General features: G+C 36.2%; 1 protein-coding gene across 1 annotated transcript in view; it reads left to right on the top strand.

The window, feature by feature from the left end:
- The window catches only part of FAF1 (Fas associated factor 1), a 163,161-nt gene that overhangs the window by 41,963 nt on the left and 100,403 nt on the right, over positions 1 to 20,795 (top strand). The window contains exon 7 of the mRNA XM_054384300.1: positions 8,608 to 8,713. Within this exon, the coding sequence (XP_054240275.1) occupies positions 8,608 to 8,713 (106 nt within the window). The remainder of the gene's footprint in view (positions 1 to 8,607; positions 8,714 to 20,795) is intronic.

Genomic DNA, 20,795 nt, shown 5'->3' with positions numbered 1-20,795 from the left:
AAAACAAAAATGTTATTTCAAAGAAAATGGAATCTTTACTCTTACAAGACAATTTGTAATTCCTCTGATTACTTTCCCTTTTCCAAAGGCAGAGCCATATGTGCTCTGTACCAGGAAACCAGGAATTTTGTTGGGTTGTCGCTAGAGGGTGCCCAGTGCTTGGTCCTGGCAGAGCCGCGCTGCTCCGAGGGGCTGCGCAGGGAAGGGTCACATCTTGTGGTAAACTGGAGTGGCTGCAAGCTGGCTGCAGAGGGAGTTGGTTTTCTGCATTTGTAGTCAGTAAGAGAATATTCTACAGATGCAGTCATATTACTGGTGAAGGAAATTTTGACAAGCAACAGAAATAAATAACTGGTTTCCTACTGACTGGAAGTACTTTATGTATTACTAAAACATACAGTGTTCCCATCACTGTGGAGTTTGTGGAGGGAGTAAGAATGCTGATATGAATTATAAAAATCATAAAGGAAAGAAGTATTAGGAAATAGTGACAATGGAACAGAAGGAGCAGAGTGGCAGTGAGATGTATTTGAGCTATGTAAATGTGTATGTATATGAGCTCTTTATGCACAAACAGGAGCTGCAGTTGTGTGTGAATACTGAGGCAGCTAATTGAAGGGTAGTGAAAATGCTGTGGAAAACTACAGTAGATACTAATTGTTAGGTTTGATTTATTTTTTTTTTTTAAAGATCTGTTTGCAATTTCAAAATTTTCTACCCAAGTATCACAGTATGTTGAAGTTTGAATGTTCTCAATTCTGAAAATAAAACTTGGGTCTGAAGAATGTTGTTTATATAATAAACTATACAAAAACAAACAAATATAACAACAGACTGTTCAAAAGCAGTTATTGGATGAATAGTTTAAAGGAACTTTTACTTGCTAGTAAAATCAAAGTTGTCGTTACCTTTACACTTTATACTTGTTTCATAATGGAGATGAGTTCTGGATATTTTTAAGAGAAAGTTGGTAGCTTTAGGATAGCAAATGATGATTAATTGGTGGCTATTTAAACAAGGATAATTTGAAGGCTAGATCATCTCCCTGAAGTCATAAATTCTAGATGAAAGGGGAGGCTTGCCTCCAATTAAAAACTCAATGCAGATCAAAACACATTAATTGAAGCAATGTACCAAACCCAGTTACACTGTTTACTGCCTACTGTTAGGTCAGTTATTATTCAGATTAGTTTGTTACCCACAATTTTTAAAAGCACCATGCTCACATCTATTATTAATGGATGTTAAGGAACTTTGCCTCTTACTTTGAGTTCATCTGTCTTCTTCAAATGCCTTCTATTTTGAACTCGAGATAAATAGTCGTGATTTGAATATCTTCAGAAAGTGATATTTGAAAAGCTTGAGACTTCAGTACATGACATTTTATGTATATGCCCTTCTTAAAAGGAGCAGTGTGGTCACAGCTCTAGAAACTGCAATTTGTGCCTGTTCTTGACACTGAGGGAGAGCAGTGTGTGAAACATCCTTTTCCAACCTATTGGTATGTAGGCATTGAAGTTTATTGTGACAGACTGAATTGGTTTAACCCAGAACTGGCTTAAAACTAGCATCTAAATGTAATGGCAAAGTGATCCTGTAGTTTACATAAGCAAAACTTTCCTTGGGTATCTTCATTCATCAGTGGTATATCTAAAGCTTTTATAGGTAATAGAAACCCAGTGAATTACTACGGCATGCTAGTAAATTGAGGTGTAAAGATTAAATTTAAATGTCAAATACCACCTGTAGGGTTACATGCCCTGCTCCACAATTTCATTTGGCAAAGCCATACTTATCCATGCATGATATCCAGAACATAACACCGTGTTCTGGGAGCTGTGGGTGTAATGAAACCTGTTTTCTAATGAATTTCTGCTTCATCCCAGTGGCTGCAGTAAACTCATCACTCTCCTTCTGTGTTTTCCGTGATCTTGCCTACCTCAGCCACTGTCTCCAGTTCTTCCCATGTGTTTTGCAGCATCTATGCCCTTTGTTTTCCCCTGCATAGACAGCTTGACTTGACTGTTCTCCAGCTGGTAGCCAAGGAGTATTGAAGGGAAGGAGACATCACGTGCTGTTGGTAGTTCTATAATCTTTGGCTGGCTGGAATATAAAAATACTATGCTTGTACTGCAGCCTTTTACTGAGATGAGTAGTAATTTGAGTCCCTTTCTTCTACCCAGCTGTTGCTTTACACTTTGAGACTTTCATAATGGTGTCAGACCTCCTTGAAACTCATGAATATGTTCAAAATTACTGGTAGGTCTGGTGGGTGAGAAAAACATTTCCTTTGGAAAAGTGACAAAGAATGTCCATCATTTAATTGTCCAAGGGGAGGACAGATCTCTTAAACCAGATTTGTCAGATTAGATTCTTCACTTCCTCAGAGTGACTTTCTTTCCCTTTGTTGCCTCAGGTGCTTCTTGAAAGCTGGCAATACTCAGTTCAGGGAAAGCCTTTGGAGAATGTTATCAGAGAGGACCATCAAAAACTTAGGTGTGCAAGTCAGGGCATGGAGCTAGGTCATCCTGATTGTGTCTCCTTTCTGTTTTTCACGTTCTGGGAGGCACTTCTCAATTTTTTTTCTTCAGTTGTCACTTTAATGTGTATACTGTACTTTATATTTATTTACTAAATAGCTGAAAGTCTTTGGTATTGCACCTGATGAATCACTGGAAGGTTCAAAACAGTTAATAGCTATTTGTCCAGGTGCATACCTTGGCGATTATTACAAATGATATATTCTTGCTCAGCAATTCTAATTTAAGAAATGTAATAATCTGTCAGGATAGGAATAAAAAGCACCATCTTTTACCCAATTGGTCCATATATTGCTGAACGTGTGTGTGTGTGTGTCTTATATTCTTGCAGAGGAGTGGTGGTGATTGTGGCATGGTGTCTCCTATGCTATCAACTGTAGCAGAGTGTTAATTAAGAACGATCTAACCTGCAACTCCAATTATTAGCATTATCTATTTAGCTGGACAGGAGCAGTGCCTTGCTTTAGTTACTTTGAAAGCTTCAATAAGAATGGTAAGATTAATGTTTTATTTTCACATCTGCTCATGAGACAGTTTAAAAATCCTGAAGTTTAAAATGCAATAGAATGTAAACAAAAGGGCTTCTGCTCATTTACATGTTAGCCAGATTTGCTAACTGATTGCTGTTTGAACCTAATCTACCACCTCCTGCTGCATTAGCTACAACAAACATTACATTTACATACTGATTTCTTATTTTGTTTTAATGTAAATAATCTGTAATTACAGTAAATTTGGACTTCTGTTGACATGAGCTTGTATAAATCTGTAAGTTTAAAATGGGAATGTTAATTACCTTGTGTCATACCTACTTATATAAAATTCAGGGATTTTGGGGGAAATTTCCATATAACTAAGAAAGATATTGCGTAATGGGAGATTCTGAATGTGTTTCATAAAAACATACAGAACTGAAATGAAAAGGAGTATTTGCTGATGCTTGGTGAAGCACAGGGTTTGAAATTAGATGATCTTTAAGGTCTCTTCTAACCCAAACCATTCTTTGATAAACACTTTGTTTCAAAACTTTAAATACTACTAACATTTCAAAGCAAAAAATATGAAAAAAGTAAAATAGCACATCAGGACCTGAGGCATTAAGGCAGTCACTTAACAATAGATACAACCCATCCATTTTGCATATTAAATGTTACAGCAGAATAAAAAAGCAGTAAAACTGGAAAGTTAAAATATAATAAACATGAATACTAATACAGTTTAGCATTGTGTATGCTGAACAGATATTATCATTATTTGCTGTATGTACCTTTCCTCTAAATATAGTTTCTATTCTTAATTTTTTATACTTAATTTTTTTGGTTTATGAATTGTGCTGTGTTGGAATTCAGATGGAGTAGCTGATGGAGAAACTCCTTCCAGACTCTTAATTGAGTTTTGACAGTTTGATTTTAGTGGGGGGAAAAAAAATTGCCCCTTCTGATGCTTGAAATTCAGATTTCAGAGGAGCATTTTTGTTTGCATACTACAGAGCTTCAGCCCCAGCTGAATGCTGTTCTATCCTTGAGGTTTTTGTGTATCATGATAATCATAGAATGTTAGGGGTTGGAAGAGACCTCCAAAGATCATCTAGTCCAACCCCCTTGCCAGAGCAGGATCACCTAGAGTAGATCACACAGGAATGCATCCAGGTGGGTTTTGAATGTCTCCATAGGAGACTCCACAACCTCTCTGGGCAGCCTGTACCAGTGTTCTGCCACCCTAACAGTGAAAAAGTTTTTTTCCTTATGTTCACATGGAACCTCCTATGCTCCAGCTTGCACCCATTGCCCCTTGTCCTACCATTGGACATCACTGAACAGGACCTGGCTCTATCCTCATGACACTGCCCTTCATGTCTTGATAAACATTAATGAGGTCACTCCTCAGTCTCCTCTTCTGCAGGCTGAAGAGACCCAGCTCCCTCAGCCTTTCTTCATAAGGAAGATGTTCCACTCTCATAATCATTTTTGTGGCTCTATGCTGATAACCAATATATAGATTATATAGTGGTTATATATATATATATATATAAAAAAAAATGTGTATATATATAAACAATATATAGGCAATCCATACAAAATCCTAAAGTGGCCCAAGTCTCTTGCTGGAATTATTGTTCACCACAATGACTGTGCTCAGGTCTATTTTCTTTTGTTTGTTCTTCAACTTCTTTTTTGGAGTCGAGTTCCTCTGATGGAAGATAGGTGCCCAAAAATACCAAGTTCCCTTGCCTCTTGTGCTGTATGGAGAATGTGTAATCATTCAGCTAAGGTAAAACCAAGTGTAATGGCAGCATATAGCCTACCAGAAATGCTTTTGAAAGCTAGGGTTTTCAGGAGGGTGGAAATGGTGCTGATAAGAGTGGCCCAGTTTAATCCTGTTTCTAGAATTTGCATTTATTTTCCCACTAATTAATTATCAGATTAATTAAATTCTGTTAGCTCCAATGGGGGAATAAAAAATACCTGTCTTGACTTCAATGGGACCTGGAGCTTGGCCCAGATGTTTCATTTGGAATCTTGGAGCAAACCAATGATGTTTGTAGGAAGAAGAAACTTCTGCAAACACTGAAGCCAAAATCTTAGAAAAGTGCACTGTGTTCTAAGTCAGTCAGTACAGTTATGTGCACCTGAAAAGAAGTAAAAGTAAGCTTCAGCTTACTGTCAGTGAAAAGTCCCTTTTAAATACGCTTACTTTGTACATTTCACAGTATATCAGAGGTTGGAAGGGACCTCAAGAGGTCATCAGGTCCAAACCCTCTGAGCAGCATCACTTAGGGTAGTCTGCACAGGAATGCATCCAGGTGGGTTTTGAAAGTTTCCAGAGAAGGAGACTCCACAACCCCCCTGGGCAGCCTGTTCCAGGGCTCTGTCACCCTCACTGTAAAGAAGTTTCTCCTCAGGTTGAGCTGAAATCTATGTTCTAGTTTGAACCCATTGCACCCAAAAGAGCCTGGCCCCTTCCACTTGACGCCCACCCCTCAGATGTTGATAGACATTGATCAGATCCCCTCTCAGTCTTCTCAAGACTAAATAGCCTCAGGGCTCTGAGTCTCTCTTCATAGGGGAGATGCTCAAGTCCCCTAAGCATCCTTGTGGCTCTCCCTTGGATTCTCTCCAGCAGGTCTCTGCCTCTCTTGAACTGGGGAGCCCAAAACTGGACACAGTATTCCAGGTGTGGTCTCACAGTATTCCAGGGAAGAGTAGAGAGGTGGAAGAACTTCCCTAGACCGGCTGGACAAAGCTTTTTTGACACATCCCAGGATGTATCATTGGTCATAACTTTGTTGGCTGAAAATACAATTTTTGAGGGCAAGGTATATTTTGGAAGCAGAGTTCTATTGGCACAAATAATGTTGGGTAACTTACATCTCTAGTTGCTGAATGACATTAATATGGGTGGGGACTGACATCACTGGTTTGCAGCTACATGATCAAATCAACTCCATCCTGCAGAGAAGCATAGGTATGTGTAGGAAGTCATTGTCACAAACTGCTCATCAGATGTACCATCAGTTCTTCTTCCTGCTGACTTGCCACCATCTATTGTCCACATCTTATGACTGCCAGACTGCATGACATTTTGATAAGGGAGCTCAAAGGATGGGGTCAGTTGACCACTGCATTTCTGTGTAAGCAGAAGTAATATTCCTTACTTTTTTATTTTTCTGAAGGAAAGGTGAATAATTAACCATACACTTCAATTGTAACACTTTCAAAAACAATTTTCCACGTTTTTTTCAAGATGTTTGTTGTGTTGTTTTGATTTTGAAGTTTGGTTTGGTTTTGTTTTTTTAGCCAGCTTAAATTTCAGCCTCTTCTTTGACTGTGTTTGACTATGAATATGCACTGAGAATTTGCTTGTTGTGAACGTTCAGCTTGTGTTATTTAAAAATTTAGAAAGTAGACATGTCAAAATTGTTAGTTCAAAATTTGAGGCTTTTAATTTTAGAAATTCAGAAAGTAGACATGTCAAAATTGTAGTTCAAAAATGGAGGCTTTTAATTTTAAGGCACTTGATTTAAATAAACTGTATCTGAAGAGTATTTTTTCCTTTTCTAAATACTCTGCTATCACATCCAGGTGGAATAGAGAAGTGGAAAACCTTTCCTATGAACAGATGGGTTTTATTAGCTGTATTTTGGATAGTGCTGAAGCGTGTGTACATACATAGCTTGAGAGACTGAGGGCTTGGTTGAACAAACCGGTTTCGTTCTGTGTTTACATCAATTACAGAATGAAAACGTGAGTCACGTTACCAGTTAGGATCTACAGATTTTCAGATAGCTGTAACAGGGCCTGTGTGATTCTGCATGGGCTCCAGAGCCATTCACAGATGCTGTTTTCAGAGCAATTAAAGTATGTCATTCGCCTCCAGTATTTGCTGAAAACAAATAAAAAATCAGAATCTGAAAAAGCACAGCAGGATATTTTGGTTGCTACTGAACACTGGCCAAAAGAAAATACAGTGATGGTGATGCTAAGCTTACTGTTAAGGATCAAATTAGAATTACCTTTGAAACTAAGCATGCAACTTTGCATAACTCTTTTTCTCTTTCGAAGGACTTAAGTACTTTTTTTTTGGAAGCCTTTACTACGAGGTTCTATGTGAGGTGCAGCTAACTTTGTGCTCAGCATAGATTCTTTCAGTTGCATTTGTAATATCTGTCATACACTAAATCATACCTAGCTGTTCGAATAAGTTAAATTTATCTTCCATATTACAAACCCATAAAGAATGAGCAATAGCATGTCATGATTTTGTTTTCTAGTATGTGATTATTATGTTTAAGATGTCACAGAATCCAAATTAAGTAGCTGAGTGAAGGTATTTTTGTAAGGTATTCATTCTTGAGATGTTAAAGCAAATTGTGCATCTCTTCCTAAAGAATCCAGTGAGTAATGCTTGGGTTCCATACCATCTCAGCAGCAAAACTGCAGAGCACTTGTCCAGTAGAGGTTCCAACTAACAACAGGCCTCACATACTCTTTCTTACTGTCTTGTATCTTAAGATACAAAACTTGTTCTTTGTTGCCAAGGGGAGTGTCATGTTGGAGTGTCATGGAACAGTGAAAATGTGAAGGAAAAACTATTTAAGTGTGCATGATAAGAAAAAGAAGTAAAAAGAATCAAATAAGCCCAACTGAATTCCATATGCCACCGAACAGGTCAAGTCTGCATAAATACTGCTTGGAAATCCAAGATATGTTACAATGGTGCTGCAGTTTTGTAGCCCAGGTAGAACTGTATGCAGCTGTAGTTGCCCTGTCTGTAACAGAAGTCATGCCTTCTATTTTGAAAAGTAAGTAGCTGCATAATTTTGTACCTAATTAAGCAAACAGGATTCCTTTGTGACATCCAGATCTTTTATTACCAGGAAAATCAAAAAAGCACCCCAAGTTTGTGACAACGTGGACATGTAACTGCCCTGTTTAACCTGTGTCTCATGAATTAAACAATCAAAAGATTATGATTAAAGATGTTTTCATGTACATTTAAAACAATTTGAGAGGAACTACTAACCTTTCTCTGTACCCGCCTGAGAAATTTTGCTCTGGTTAGTTTTCCAGTTCTAATTAGCTGGGTTTATGTGCTTTGAATGAAACTAAGTGGGAGAATTTCCATTTGGTTTATGCTTCAGGTAACCCTAGAGAAGTGAGAGCATGCTTTGCCTAGTTCTACTTACCATCAGTTTTCAATGTGCATTGTAGCTTGATGCTTTTTTTTTCTGGTAATCAGTTTGCTTACAAGCCTGGTATTAATGGCTTTGAGTGCTAAATACACCCAATGTTTGCGAAGATAAAGTGACTCTCTCAATTTTGAGAATATTTAACGTTAGAAAAGCTTTAAAGTCTGCAGTCACCTTATTAAGGAAGGAGTTCAGGAATGGCCTTTGGTCATTCTCAGCATGCTTCCTTGCATTTAAGAGTGAAAAGAGAGATGATAATGTTGTGCCTGGACTTGTCCATGTAGAGTTTAGGGTACCCTGGGGTTTTTGCATCTAACTGTAAAACAAGCTATAACATGCTTATCCCTGATTTTCTTGTTTTTCTTTCAACCATTTCAGGGCCCTGCAGGAGTCATTAAATCAAAACTTCATGCTGATTGTCACCCATCGAGAAGTCCAGCGGGAGTACAACCTCAACTTCTCAGGAAGCAGTACCATTCAGGAGGTGAGTGCTGATTCACAGCTGAAGAATAAATGTAGCTCATTATAGCTAATGCCAGCTCTGTTAAAGAGAGTCTTGATGGATATTCCTTTATTTCATTAGCCTTTTTTTTTTCTTTTTTTTGTTTAATCAACTGGATCATCAAGACTGCTGTGATTTGATTAAAGAACTTGGCCTAAAAAAGGTTTTCTTGTAAATTCTGCAGAAAAGATGTTTCTTTTTCTACATTGTAGTAGCAAGGTATACGAACAGTGTTTATTGAGTTGTGTTAGAGTGATGAGGAATGGCAGTTATTCAAATTATATTTTATCTTTCAGCCCCTTGAATCTCCCTCTGTCTTCCCTCCTTTTCATTGTCTCCATGTCGGTTTTCTAGGCACCTCTACTATTACTAGTGGCTATCGTAGTGCTGTAATACTTAGTGCCTTGGTAGCCAGATGGTTTTGTGTATAATGGATGTCACTGCCGTTCTGTAGCATGACCAGCAAGGGGTGATATTGTAGAGAACTTCAGAATTATGTCCTAGGGGAACAAATATCTCTAATGTGACTCTGGACTTTGTGAATTTAGAAGCAGCAGTCCTCATGTAGTTTTAAAACCCCTTTCTAAAGCCAAGAGTGGTTGTCTAGGGCTCCATGGTATATCTAATGCCACATGTTTTGGGTATTATTTTCCATGCAATCCACTAACTACTGGAAACAGGACAAACAATCTAGAAATGTGAATCCTCAGAATTCACATTACAAAATAGTAAGATTAAATGTTTGCTTTTCAAATTAAATGTATATTTGCCATCTCTCTAACGCTTCTCAGTCTTTTAGTATTGAACAGATTAGTTCAAAACAGATAGTATTGAATAGATTGTGTTGGAGTTTTTCATGTCACATGCTGACATTGTAGACAGAATTATTTTAAGTTCCCTAATATTAGCCCTAAGAGCAATATTTCATACAACAATGAAAAATGATAATTTACTGTTTTAATTGGGAATCCTATTACTCTTAAGATTCCAATTATTAATCTTGCCTCTGTGTGAAGCCTGTTTTCTATTTTGCCTCTTCCAACCTATTATAGTAAGTTATGGTTTGTTTTTTTTAAAAATAATAAACCTAGTTGCATCAGTTGGTTTTTTGATGGGCCAAGCTTTGACTCTTTACAATTAAAAATAATGTGAATATTTATGGAAATGAATGATCAGAATATTTGAGTTTAATTTTAAAATGGTGAAATTGTAAGAGAAAGCCCACACATGCACATAATCTGTTTTTTATCTGTGCTATATGGGTTATTATTTTCATGGTGGGTCTACCCAGCTTAAAGGAACCAGAAAGCAGTGACAGTGCATGGGAATCTAGGCTGCCTCTGCATGTGCTGAAGTATTCTTGTTTGTTGGCAATGGCAGGTTACAGTCAGGATGCTAACATATAAAGTTGATGTAATTTAAAAGTCAGTTATGGCTTTCCCTATTAAATAACCCATACCACTCCATAACCAGCATGAACATCAGACCTTTCTTTGCCTTTCTGTCTTGTATCTACCTATTGCATTTAATAGAGTGTATAAAGTTTTGGAGACCGTTTCAGAGGCTAAAATGAAAGGAGAACTCTGGACCTTGTGCAGCTGATGCTGAACAGGTGGATATTCTCTGTCTGTGCAAAGTCTCCTGCAAGTCACTGGGGATTTGGCTGAGGTAAAAAGGTTGATGAACATTTGTATAATTACAGAAAACAAGCACTGTTTTATATGTTAACTCTCTAATGGCTTTTTAATGTTTTTCCTTTTTTTTTTTTTTTTTTTTAAGCATAGAGTGAGCATTGTAACATGCTTGATGAATCTAGTTGGTCTGTGTGAGTCGGAGGAATTTGTGATAGCTTGTCTTCTCTGCTCTCCCTTATCTAACAACCCATGGAGAGGAGATATGTTTGTTTTTTTTCCTGTTCATTATTTTCTCCCATCTTTTGTTCACACTTGAACAAACTAATAGTTTACTTTCCTTCTCGTCTGTTTCTGTAATCGTGGAAAAGCTCTATGTGCGTTGCAGCTGCCAACCACAAGAGGGCAGGAAGGACTATTCAATTATTACCTAAAAATGCTGTTCAAGTGTTTTCAAATTAGCTTCTGGTATATTAACAAAAAGGAGTATAATGGCCAAGTTATTGTTTGATTTACAGATAATTGGCATATTGCAGGGAGGAGACTTAATTTCACCCTTTTAAATTAAACAGGGAGATTTAAAAAGACATAAAATATTCATTAATGTTCAGTGATTATAAAGCAGTGGCATATATTTATTCTACCTTTATTACTGTTTCGATGGGAAAATACTGCAAATATTTCAGAAATCGACTTGGCCATACTGACAAGTTGAAATGTTTAAGCAGTGTTAATGCAATCTACTCACACATTATATCCTATGCAGAAAGATTCAAAATGACTACATCAATTATTTAAAGAAATACTTAAAATTCTATAAAGGTTCTACTGCTTGCCACAGTTGGGTGCAACTGTCACTCCAGGGCCAGTTTAGTTTATTGTTATATTTAGTACTGTGAATTTTAAGGAATAGATATTTTTTTCCAAACGTCTCAAAACAAAAATCCAACTCAGTCCCCCACAAAAAACTCAACCCCACCCTTTCAAAACTGTCAAATATATTTTACAATGAATTAAATGCAAAATCCAGTGATCTCTCAGATGTGCTTTCTTAAGCTACTATTGCTTCAGTTCTGTGTTGTCCTTTTTTAAAATTGTTTAGGATGCATGTTTAATAGTAAATGATTTTTTGGATTAATTGTTATTTCAAAGAAATCTTGGTGTTCAATGGGGAAACAATCTGACAGAAAATTCTCTGAGAGAAGCCTGAAGCCGTAGCACTTTTGTCTGCATCCACAATTTCTTGTGTAATAATTCAGTGGTTGGATTTTGGATGTTACTTGAAAAAGCTTTATCTAAATCTTCAAGTATCATGCTTTATCTTGATTTTCAACTGTTTGCATATTAACAATTATTTTCTCAGTTAAAAAAAAAAGTAAGCTACATTTAGTTATACTGATGTGGGATTATGAGTCTATAGGGAATCTTCATAATGAAATAAAAAAATTAAACCAATCTGGTCCAATATGCTGGATATTGGATTTTTTTTTTTTCCTGGTGAGTTGGATGGAGGCATTTTTAGCATGGAAAGTTAGTGATAATGTGTTGGTCTAAATTGCAAATTAATCTGTGCCCCAAGTTTCTGACATCTGTTTGTTCTTGTAAAACTGCAGTATTAAATTAGTTCTGGGCAGATACTGTTCTGGGAAATATGATGGCTACTTTTTCCATTATTTGCATTTTAAGGTGGAAAATATAATAGGTTTTGTACCAATCTGAAGACTGCAAATGAATACATTTCTACTATATTACATGGTTAAATAAGGACCATTCTAACAAATTGAACTCCTAATACTTACAAGACTAAAAGGAGTTTTCTGTCTGAGTACTTGCTCTTTATTCTCCAAAGATAATTTGTAGAGGCTGTCTGTAATTGGAGTGAGAGAATTTTTAAGTTTTAATTTGAGTAGCTATGTGCTAAATTAATACAAAGCAGTGCCACACGCAACATGCTTTGTTTCCTGTCTATTTTCATGAGCTTGGTCTCATTTAGCAATGAACTACTTCAATTTTTTGCACATTGTAGTTACATTATTTGATGGAAATGAAGGACAGTCCATTTCAAAGAGGGGCATATTGACACGTTTCCTGTGATACAAGTTTGTGTTCTTATCCTGAGGTAGACAAAACAATTTGTGAAAAACTTTTTGAATTTGAGTTGCTGTTTGTTGTCCTAGTCTGTGGCATAAGAAAAAGAAATAATTAACAAACTGGGTAACTGTTAAAAACACGGAGTTTGCATTTGTTTTACTGCTTTGAAGCCTTTTTGTGATTCCTGTGTACAGGATTGCAGAAGTATCCAGTGTACACGAGCTATGGCTGCTAAAGGGTGGATGAGTTAAATATGCAGAAACCTGAGGTCTCTTGTAGATTGGTGATTTTGTTTGTAACTGCTGAAGATTCCTGTTGAGAATACTAGGTAAAGCATGTACTGGGTGCTATAATTCCTAGTAAAACACAAAATCTGTGCAAACAATGCAAAGAAGATGGGTCTCTAAATACTGGCTGCCTCTGTGTGTAGCTGCATCTGCTCTTTATTCCATTCCTTTAGCCAATAACCTAATCAGAGGTGAGCTGCTTAGCATCCCTGTCACCTGTGGTAGGTAATATATTTGTTCTTTGTTCCCTATAGACTTACTGGCTAAGGTGGAATATGAAATGCAATGTATCCAATAGCACTCGAGGCAGGAGGAGGAACTATTTGTGCATACAACTGCTTGGGCTGAGATAAACTATAAATTCTGTGTTGACAGACCCTAATGAGTTGGAAGTCCTTTGCGCTGAATTTTCCAAAACTTTTTTTGATAAGAGGATAAAAGTGAAACAAGATACAAACCCACCATTTATAATCATGCAGGTAGAAACCTTATCTAAAAGCCTTAAATAAATGTAATAAATACAGATAAGAAGGTGAATTACTTCCAGTCTGCAGAAAAATAATCCAGGTCTTGTAGCTTTTTCAGATCTAATTTTTGATATCTGTATAAAATAGTTTCTAGCCAATTTTCATTGAGCGAGATCATCCACAGTAAAGGTCATGGAGACACTATATATATTAAAATAATGTTATTCTTTTTTAGTAATGTTATTCTTTTTAATGCTGTAGCTAAGTAATTACAATAAAACACATTTGCCGGAGATCAGAATATGGACATATCCAATCAAATATGGTAGATAAATTAACAGTTTCAGAAAGAGTTGTATTATATTTTGAGTGTTTTTTTTTTACTTGCTTTAAAATTGTTGAAAATTATTCTTATGCTAATAAAAATCAGTAGCTAACACTTTTTGCTATTTAATAGGAGGTGCATGAACATTCTGCACTAATAGTTACTCTTTTAGTATCAGAAATGAGTAAAATATGTTGCTGCTGTACTGATTGTACTCGAGAGTTTTGTTGTTTTTGGTGAAATTTCAACACTTTATTTGCTTTTTAAAGAAATCTGTGTTGTAAAAATTATATTCAATTTATAGCAAGTCAGAACATCAGTATACATAATTTAAATGTCAAGAACTGTGATACACTCAGTGTTCTACAGTGGAAAATGAGTACCAACCAGCTAGCTAGGTTTTGACTTTTTTAAACGAGAAGAGAAGAAAAAAATCTTTCTGTAAAGCTAAATAAACTTCTTGATTTGGTTTTTTTTTTGCCTTTCTTTTAAAGATGACAAGCACATCGCTAAACTAAAATGTATTTGCTGAAGGAAATCCTCAAACTTTTTGTAAATGGTCACGTTTTAGAAATTCTATGAAAAGGAAGCTCCTTGGGAAATAAAGAGAAACTGCCATTTATGCACCTGTTCAAAAGCTTTACTAGGCAGTTAAAATATCTTAATACCTGACTGTAGAGATCTGTTTCGAAGAGATCATACTGATAAAGGTCTATAACAAGTATTCCTTTTCTCTTTATGCAACAGAAACAGCAATAAGAGATAAAGCAAAGGCACTCTTCTACTCCTCTATTAATTATGAAGCTTAATGTATTCCTGGCAGAATGTTTCATAACCTGTAATTTGGTGTTGGTGGGTTTGGACGTGCATATCATTAAAGAAACTATCTTCAGTTATCAAAAACTAGTAAACATGGACATTTTTATATGCAAGAAAAGGCAGAGAGTAAATAATTGCACTGGTGACCAATACTGTAATAATCCTGTTTTACAATATGCACTTGACAGGTTGTAATAGTGCTAATTGAAGAGACTAATTCACACTTGCTTCATTCTATTCAAAGGCAAAATCAGCAGCTTGTTTTGCTTTTGACCAGATGGTCCTGATGAACACCTACTGTGCACTTTAAGTGCTTTACTAGAATTACAAAGGCTGGGGGCTGCGTCCGACTCAAAATGATTTGAGAAGAGAAAAAAACCTCACTGCTCAATGGATTTGGTGCAACTAAATTAATTCTAGTGGACCCATTACACATTGAGCCCCCTTTTCAAAGTGCTGAGCCTCCTCGTTTGTTCTGTAGCAATGAGAAAGTGAAAGGCAGATTACTGCAAACAGAAATAAAAAAAAAAAGTGCTGTGAAAAGGAGAAAAGAGGCCTTGAAGCCTTTTCATATCATTTGGGGTTTTCAAGTGCGTTATTTTTGGGGAGGGTGGATGTATGAAAAGCCAATTGGAGTTTTTTTTTGTTTTAAAGTGCGCTATTTAAGTACTATGAATATAAAGGCAAGAGCAACAGTTGACTGAGTTTACTGTGGTAAAGCTTTGTGTCCAAGGATGAATCAAATTCATTATAGTCAATGCTTTGTATTTTCATATGAATGTAGGGTTAGTTTCACAAGACTGTGTCTGTTTAGGATAATTATATTTTAATATTTTCCTTTCATAAAGTTATCACTGTAGATATCTAAAATTTGCTGAAAGTAAGGCTATTTCTTGAATAAATTTAGAAGCACCCAGAGAGTTTAAAACTCCAAAGGAAGCTGTTTGATTTCCAAAGGAAGGCCAGGCATGTTCCAATAGCGTCAAAGCACAGATTATTATAACTAATTAGAAGTCACACATCTGTTAGCTTTCGATTCGTCTGCGCTTGGAGTTCTGTGTGTGTTTATCTCTCCTCTCTTTCTCTCTCTATATTACATTCCATCCATAAGTGTAGTTGGATTTTAGAGGAGCTCTCAAAGGATAAAGATCCATTTATTTGAATTTAAACGTAATGAGGAGTCATTGTTATAATTTGGGTTATGGATTCAGCTCCATAAATGCTCAGTCATGTGAGTTGTCCTTATTTTAGAAGTAATCATGTTGAATTGAGTGGTTTCGCTCATGTAATTTAAGGATGCTAAGGATTTTGGGGATCAAGACCTAATTTAAAAGCCTGAATTTCTTTTAAAACTGCAATTAAACCATCACTTGGTATTCTGATTTTGAATATTTGCTAGGTTTTACTTTTGGGGTGGAGAATTTTTATGCAAGGCTTCTATCGTAATGCTGGCTATTAAAAAGGTGTTAGCATGAAATGACAAGAAAACTGAAGCAGCTTTAGGAACATATTAAACAGCTATGTCCCTAGTTCCTATGCTGTTTAAAGTGGAAAGCAGAATTCTGTGGCTAAGCAGCATAGCACTGCTATCTGTATAAATTATATAAAGTTGAATCAAAAATGAAAATTGAAGTTAGCATTTTTTTGAAGTTAAAAAAGATTACAGCTTATAAATGGAAGTATATTAGAGCATGATTTAGCCTTTCTATCCTCTGTTAACTATACGATCATTCCTATTATTGCATCATATACACATATAGAAAAAATCCTAACAGTGGTTGAATTGCTGATTTGTTTTCAAACAATGAAATTTTTATTTGTGCAAATTATAGTAGGCACAGTGTTCTCTCATGTTTTCTCATCAAACAACCCAATTATACTTATAAATAGTGAGGTGCTAATGAACTGTTGTTCTGGAAAAGTTGGGGTTTTATTATTTTTTTTTTTTTAAACTTGAGCAGGAAAGGAAACACTTCACAATTTTAGAGTGCTTGCTTGGTGAGAAAATATTTGAAAATATTGTACTTATGTAAATCATGTTGGTGCTATCACTTTTAACTACACAACAGAAGCTAATCTAAAAACTCTGTCAGTTCATAGGGAGCACAACTAGATTCGTGACATTGTAAATGGCTCACTTAATTGGGAGCTCATGATTTGCTTTTATTCATTGAGTTACAGATGTTTTTTCACTAAGAGTTGATATTTCAGTTTATAGTTTAGTAGTGCATTCATTTAATATAGAAAGAGGACATTTTGAATAGTTGAGGTGATGAGGATATTTCATAATGGGTTGTGGAGAGTCACTGAAATGGTCAACAGTATCTTAGCAGCAGCGTAAAGCTAGTGATGCACTACATGGCTTTGTAATTGCTATGCAAAGAAAACATTCAACTGCTGTTTCAAATGTGAATTAATAATGCTTGTCTCTGGCCTGTCCTCAACATCTTAGAAAAGCAGTGCTCTCTCTCTTTCGTAAACCTGGTTCATGCAATTTTCCAGTTAGGTTCATGTTTTACTCAGATAAAGGAACCTGAAAAGTTATTCTTTTGTTTTAGTACCAAGAATCATGGGCATAAATTGAAGAGCCTTGCACTCATTTAAAAGATAAAGTGGCCTCATAATCACCCTCAAGAAATCCCTGTTACTGTTTTTAAAAAGGGTTATAGAGGCTCTTGGCAAACATTTGCAATAAGTGGCAAAATTTATGCCCTGCTTTGTGATAGTTGCGTGACCAGACAGTGGGGTATAGGATTGTTTTGAGGTTTTTACAGCTGCAGGCAAAAAGCATCTGTTCCTAGAAAAGCCTTCATTGTTTAATTTTGACACTGACTTTTCCATGCTGCTTGTACCAGTCTCTGGATTAGGTGCCACTAAGATAAAATTTGTTTTAAGTTGCTCTCAAATGCAGCTGTCACTATACATGGCCTTGCAGCTTAGGCAAAGTATACATAATCAAAACAAGCATTTTTGGACAAGGTCATCTGGCAAGACTGAAAAAGCTCAGAGCAGGATTTTGGACAATATTGTATCTTGTGATATTAGCTTTAGTGTTTGTTTAATAATTCGTCTGGTTATCACTAATGTATATGACTGCCTCAAAAGCAATTTTATTTATTTTGTTTGAGCAATCACTGTGGTATTCAATTACATATGTTCTGTGTGCCTATGCTTGTGTCTCTATATCTGTACAGTGAAATGGAATGATTTACAAAAATCAGGGGAAACTGACTTTTTTTTTTTCTTTGAAAGAGCTTCCATTTCTTTCCTTCAAAGTTTCCAGCAAATTAAAAATGAAAGAGCACTTCATTTTATGTATCCCAGAGTTGTGTTAATTTCTACCCAGCTGGTCTAAAATGATTGATATAAAGCCAAATTTGTGACTGCCTGCATTACAAAGTCTGTAATTTGCTAATGAATTACGATAATAATCTTTCATCATACATGAAAGATTTAGACAAACAATTTACTAACTATATAGTTTGATCACAATTTTTGGGTTTGTACCAAGCCCTGAATCTGCTTTATTTTTTCCCTGCCTAGATTAGCAGACCAAGGTGAACTTATTCTTGCCTTGTTTTGAAAGCAGCAATGCTGGAAGATAGGTGGGGGATGATGATGAACAGCAGAAATGATATAAGCCTGTAGGGTAAAACTCCATATTTCATGTATATAAAAATCAAACCACCAAGTTTCCAACTAGAGAAGCATCACAGTAGGCATGACACAAGTTGTTTGACACTATATCTACTGTTGTAGGGACACAGAAGTAAATGAAAATAGGGCAGAGCTATTTCTCAAGTTAAATCTCTATTGGGTGTGGTGGAGGCAAACTATTTAAAGCATGGCTAGGCAAAGCCACAGGAGCAAACTAGACTTAGAACAGAAAACTAAGTTCTCCAGGAGATGGGCAACTGCCACAAGATCCTGTCAGCCTGAGTGAAGTTTGTGGTTACTTGCATATTATGTCAGCAAACAGCTGATCCTGGACATTCTGAGTACCTTCTGAAGGTGATGTTCACAGCAGGACATGAGCACAGTACCCTCTGACTTTCCTTGTTGTTTGGAAATACCAAAAAAGGAAAAAAAAAAAAAGGTGTTTTGGGGGGAACGTAGCGATAAAATGACAGTAAAGTCTGACTGTCTGCTATCACATGGCATAGCTGTGCATATCTTAATCCAGCTCCAACAAATGGAAATGGAAAAAGGAATCCTGAGTCCTAAGAATGGACATCATTTCAGTCATGTTATTCAGAGCATCTAGGCACAATTCAGCACCCCAAATATCTCTGTAAATTCTTCCACAAGATGCAGAAAGACGAAGTTAAATATTCTCAAATTTCTTTTACTCATTTCTGGTGACAGGCTGCCTTTTACTGAACTCAGAAACTCTAAAACTCCTAATTGGGGAATATTTTGAGCTATGTTTGTGTCCCTGTAAGCTGAATTTCAGTTCAACATCTCCCCTCTGTGTCTTGCATAAGCTCCTATTTGCACTTAGCCACAAAAAGTTCCTGTTTTAAGACAAGGACTTATTCCTGAATAATTCAAAAGTGGGGAGTGTAAGAAGTGCTTGGATTAATCTGGGGAGTGTTTTGTGTGTTGACTATTTCACCTATAACTAACAGTCTCTTTCACTGGCTCTGCTTAAAAGGTCTTGGCTCTTTTTTTATTCTCTGCATTGACATTGGACTGGCAGAGAAAAGACTAGACTGCAGCTGAGAACTATGACCACAGGGCAGCCTAGGCCACGACTAAGACAAACAAAATGGAGAAACTCTGGTGTTTGCAAAAAGCAGCAAGAGAACAGTGGGAAAAGGACACTTTCTTGTAGTACAGAACAGTAAAGTAAAACTTTTGTCCCTTATTGATACAGGACATAAACAGTCAAGTCAGGTGGGTCCACATTAGTGTTTCAAGGTTGGGTCTTATGAGACCAATGAAAAATATGAAAGTTCTCTAGAGCATTCTGTGAGGTCTGGGTGTGATTAAAGTTTGGTTTTGATGAACTCAGAGTGGTAGGCTGAGATGAAACTTCAATTGCCAGGGATATGTCTTTACTCTTCTCCTTAAATCTTTCCACAGAACACTAAGTTGTAGCCCATAGCTATGTCTGCATTAGCAGACAGGACAGCACAATAGGAGGTCTGCATAGGAAACAGTTGGTGGTGAGGATCTAACATCCAGGCTGTTTTGTTTCTGACATTCTACTAGCAACCATTTCTAGTCTGCCTGCGTGGATTGAATGTTTCTTAGTAGCAGAAATGTAAACATTATGCATCTTCTGTTTTATTTTGATCCTAATTCCATCCTACAAGGACTGGATCTGCATCAGTCCTTTGGTGCAAAACAGTATTTTCAAACATTACACCACTGGGAAACCTTCTCCATTGTAGCATAAACACTGTCATGTTTTAATAATTCTGAAAACAGGTGGTGAGTTCTTGAATGGGAACAAATAAATGAAAGATTAAGTGAAAAGTGCAGCTCCTGTGTGTTTTCAACTCACTGCAGAGTAGTCATGCAGGGAATCAACATGAGCAGTAAGACAAGCCTTTAGAATACCCAAAAAGGTATAACTTCCTATCAAGTACAATACTGTTTTCTTAAGATGATTTTAAACTGAGGAACAATAAAACTTGGAGATTAAATGTTTCTCCTGAAACATAAATGCAAACTTTTTTTTGTTTGAAGTAAAGGATAATTTTATCATGCAGTGTCAAATAAGCATCTGTTGTCCCAATACACTGGTATCAGCTTCAGTTCAATTATTGTCTTTTGCCTTAGACCGGTTTCTAGGTTGTATCTGAGATTATACGGTTTTAACTTAAATTCAACAGTCACCTATCTGTATTTTCACCTCTGTAGATCATTTTGCTTCTGTGGTAACCATGTTTTTCTTTTGCTTTTTGCTTCTCTTCTTGAGAATCTGTTGCTTCCGCTTCTTTTAGTCTTTGTTAGTTCAGAGACATGCTTTCCTTTTTCTGTCTTACTCTCTATCTTCTGGTTTATTAACTCCTTTGCAGTTTTTAATGAGGAACTTTTAAGAATTTCTTCATTGCTGATCAGTGTGGTTTATCTGACCTAATTTTTCTAAAAGCACAGTTTCCTCCTTACAATGCAGAAAAACAAACTGTAAAATAGAAACTTTAAAATTATTATGCTCTTCATGTTTTCTGCAATGTAGAGCGTTAAGTATGTTGAATTACACTTGAAAACAGACCCCATGTGGAAGAAGATTACTGAGTACAGTGCATGTTAGCTTTTCAGAGACTGAATTTTCATTGATTATTATATGAATATCAAACAGATTTTTTTTTTTCTAGCAACCAAATTGTTATTCTAGGTGTTAGCTTCCATAGTTCAATAAAAATTACACTTCCCTAGGATTTAGAAAATTAGTGTTTTTGCATTTTTGGTCTCTGTTTGTGGGTGTATACTTTA

Source organism: Indicator indicator, chromosome 10 (assembly GCF_027791375.1).
Source record: "Indicator indicator isolate 239-I01 chromosome 10, UM_Iind_1.1, whole genome shotgun sequence".
NCBI lineage: Eukaryota > Metazoa > Chordata > Aves > Piciformes > Indicatoridae > Indicator > Indicator indicator.
This window is presented reverse-complemented; position numbering and strand designations above follow the sequence as displayed.